Source organism: Haliaeetus leucocephalus, unplaced genomic scaffold (assembly GCF_000737465.1).
Source record: "Haliaeetus leucocephalus isolate CR32 unplaced genomic scaffold, Haliaeetus_leucocephalus-4.0 Scaffold374, whole genome shotgun sequence".
NCBI classification, from domain to species: domain Eukaryota; kingdom Metazoa; phylum Chordata; class Aves; order Accipitriformes; family Accipitridae; genus Haliaeetus; species Haliaeetus leucocephalus.
Genome location: NW_010972810.1, coordinates 9,192 through 11,328, shown reverse-complemented (window position 1 = coordinate 11,328; position 2,137 = coordinate 9,192). Strand labels below are relative to the sequence as shown.

Below are 2,137 nucleotides of genomic sequence, written 5' to 3'. Positions count from 1 at the left end.
TTTATGGCTGACATCGTTTTTTGCTTTCTCTCCCGCAGGGTCACTTTCTCTCGCTGGCGTGTCACCGCAACGGCAGCCGCGTCCTCGACGCCGTCTGGGTCTCCGCCTCCGGCCCCGCCCGCGCCGCCATCGCCGACGAGCTGGGTGAGTGCCACGGAGCTTGGAGGGAGGAGGGACGGACAGACGGGCGGACGACGGCGCTGGAGGAGACCCCCACTCGGGGGGGGGTTCCGAGCTCTGCCCTGACGCCCCGTTGTCCCCCCTCCCTCCGGCAGCGTCCCAGCACGAGGTCCTCCAGCGCGACCCCCACGGCCGGGGGGTGGCGCGGACCCTCGCCCTCGACCTTTTCCGACGACGACGACGACTGTGGGAGCGGCTACGGGCGGCCCCCGGCCGCCGCAACCTCCTGGGACCCCTTTTGGAGGACTGATGACCCCCGCCGGGGGTGTAGAGAGGCTGCCTGTGGGATAGAGAGGCGCCTTTCTGGAGGACCGTGGGACATAGAGAAGGGAAGAGCAGAAAGAGAGCGTCTCCCGACGTCGTGCAGGACCACAGAGATGGCAAGCGCCGCTCTGGGGGTTTGTATGCCTCGTCTTGTCTGCTCTGGACCACCCAGCCATAGAGGACTGGAGGACTGCTGGCCAGAAAGGCCCTGCGCTTGCACCATGGAGCTGCTGGAGGACTCGGTGCCAGAGAGACCAGGTCTGGAGCCCTTCTTGTTGTGACCACCATAGAGTTTTCTAAGGGGAGGGGTCACAGTGACGCTCTGGTACTTGTTGCCTAAGTCTTGTCTGCTCCTGCTCTGCCAACACGCGTTTTTCTATATAAATTGATGTTTTTTCATCATTTTCTTTTTTTTTTCCACAAGAAAAAGGTGGGGCCCGATCCCTTAGTCCCTCCCGCTTCCTACAGCGCCCTTTGTTCCCCCACCGACGCCATTTTGTCCCAGCAGTGGGTTCTCTGAGTGGGTTGCAATGCTTTGTCAACATTTTATTGGCGGGGTTAGAAGGGAAAGGGGTGGGGTTAGAAGGGAAAGGGGCGGGGTTATGGGGCAGGAGGCGGGGTTTAGCGGTTGTAGGTCACTCTGTGGGGCGAAGCGCCGTCGAGGAGATGGCGGAGAGCGGCCGAGAGGCCCAGGAGGCTCTGCCCCACGGCACGTGTCATGGCCGCCAGCAGCCGCAGCAGCTCCCTGAGGGGGGGTGGTGGTGCAGAAATGGGGCTCAGAGTTGCCCCCACGGGGGTTTTCCCAATTTCTGCCCCCCCGCGGGGCGTCTATGGGGCAGGAGAAGACCCCGGAGAGGGGGGGCAAGATCTTCTGCCCCATTTGCACCCCCGTGGGTAGAAAAGTCACCCCCGGGGGGGCTCCCCACGGGTCAGGACCGACCCCCCCCAAACCCCACGTACCTGAGGAGCCGCTCGGGGCCGAGCCCCCCCACGTCGCAGCGGAGGCCCCTGACGGCCGCCGTCACCCGCAGCTGCCCCACCAGGTCGTGGGGATTCGTCTTGGTCAGGGCCACCGTCACGCGGGCCACCTCGGCCCCAGGGCGGAGGCCCCGTTCCTGGGGGGGGTCGGGCTCCCAGTGCTCCCTGGACTGGGATGGGGGGGGGTGGAAAAGGGGTTGGGGGTAATTAGAGGTGCCCGGGGGGCTGTTTTTAGGGGGTAGTGGGAAATTTTGGGGGGCCCAGGGGTGTTGTTGGAGGGCAATGGGGAATCTTGGGGGGGTCTTTAAGGTTCCTTGGGGGGATTTGGGGCTCCTAAGGGATCTGTAGGGAGTCGTGGAGGAATTAGGTGGCCCTAAGAAGGAGCAGAGAAGTTTTGGGGGGGTCCCGGTGGGCAACTGGGGGTGTATCAGAGAGTCCGAAATGAGTTATAGGAGATACAAAGGACTGCGAAAAAATATTGGGGGGGCCGCCGGGGGTATTTGGGGTCTCACCTTGGGAGGCTCCCAGTGCTGCCCTGGCGCCAGGGCCATGAGGGGGGTATGGGGTGCCAGCGCCCCAAAAAACCCCTCCGTCTCCACCGCTGTCCCATCCTCTGCCAGCACCAGCGTCACGAGCGGCCCCAGGCTCAGCGCCTCCCCCGCCTGCCCCGGGTGGGGTAATTAAAGGGGTCCGGGGGCAGTTTGGGGGACCCAGG

The 2,137-nt window shown here is 64.2% G+C and overlaps 1 protein-coding gene across 1 annotated transcript; it reads right to left on the bottom strand.

The window, feature by feature from the left end:
- Positions 1 to 1,065: 1,065 nt before the first annotated feature.
- Positions 1,066 to 2,084, bottom strand: CIDEB (cell death-inducing DFFA-like effector b; the record flags this gene model as incomplete). Its single annotated transcript, XM_010573316.1, has 3 exons — positions 1,066 to 1,189; positions 1,405 to 1,592; positions 1,935 to 2,084. Coding segments are annotated over 3 exons (462 nt in total), but the record flags the coding sequence as incomplete, so codon positions are not given.
- Positions 2,085 to 2,137: the final 53 nt, after the last annotated feature.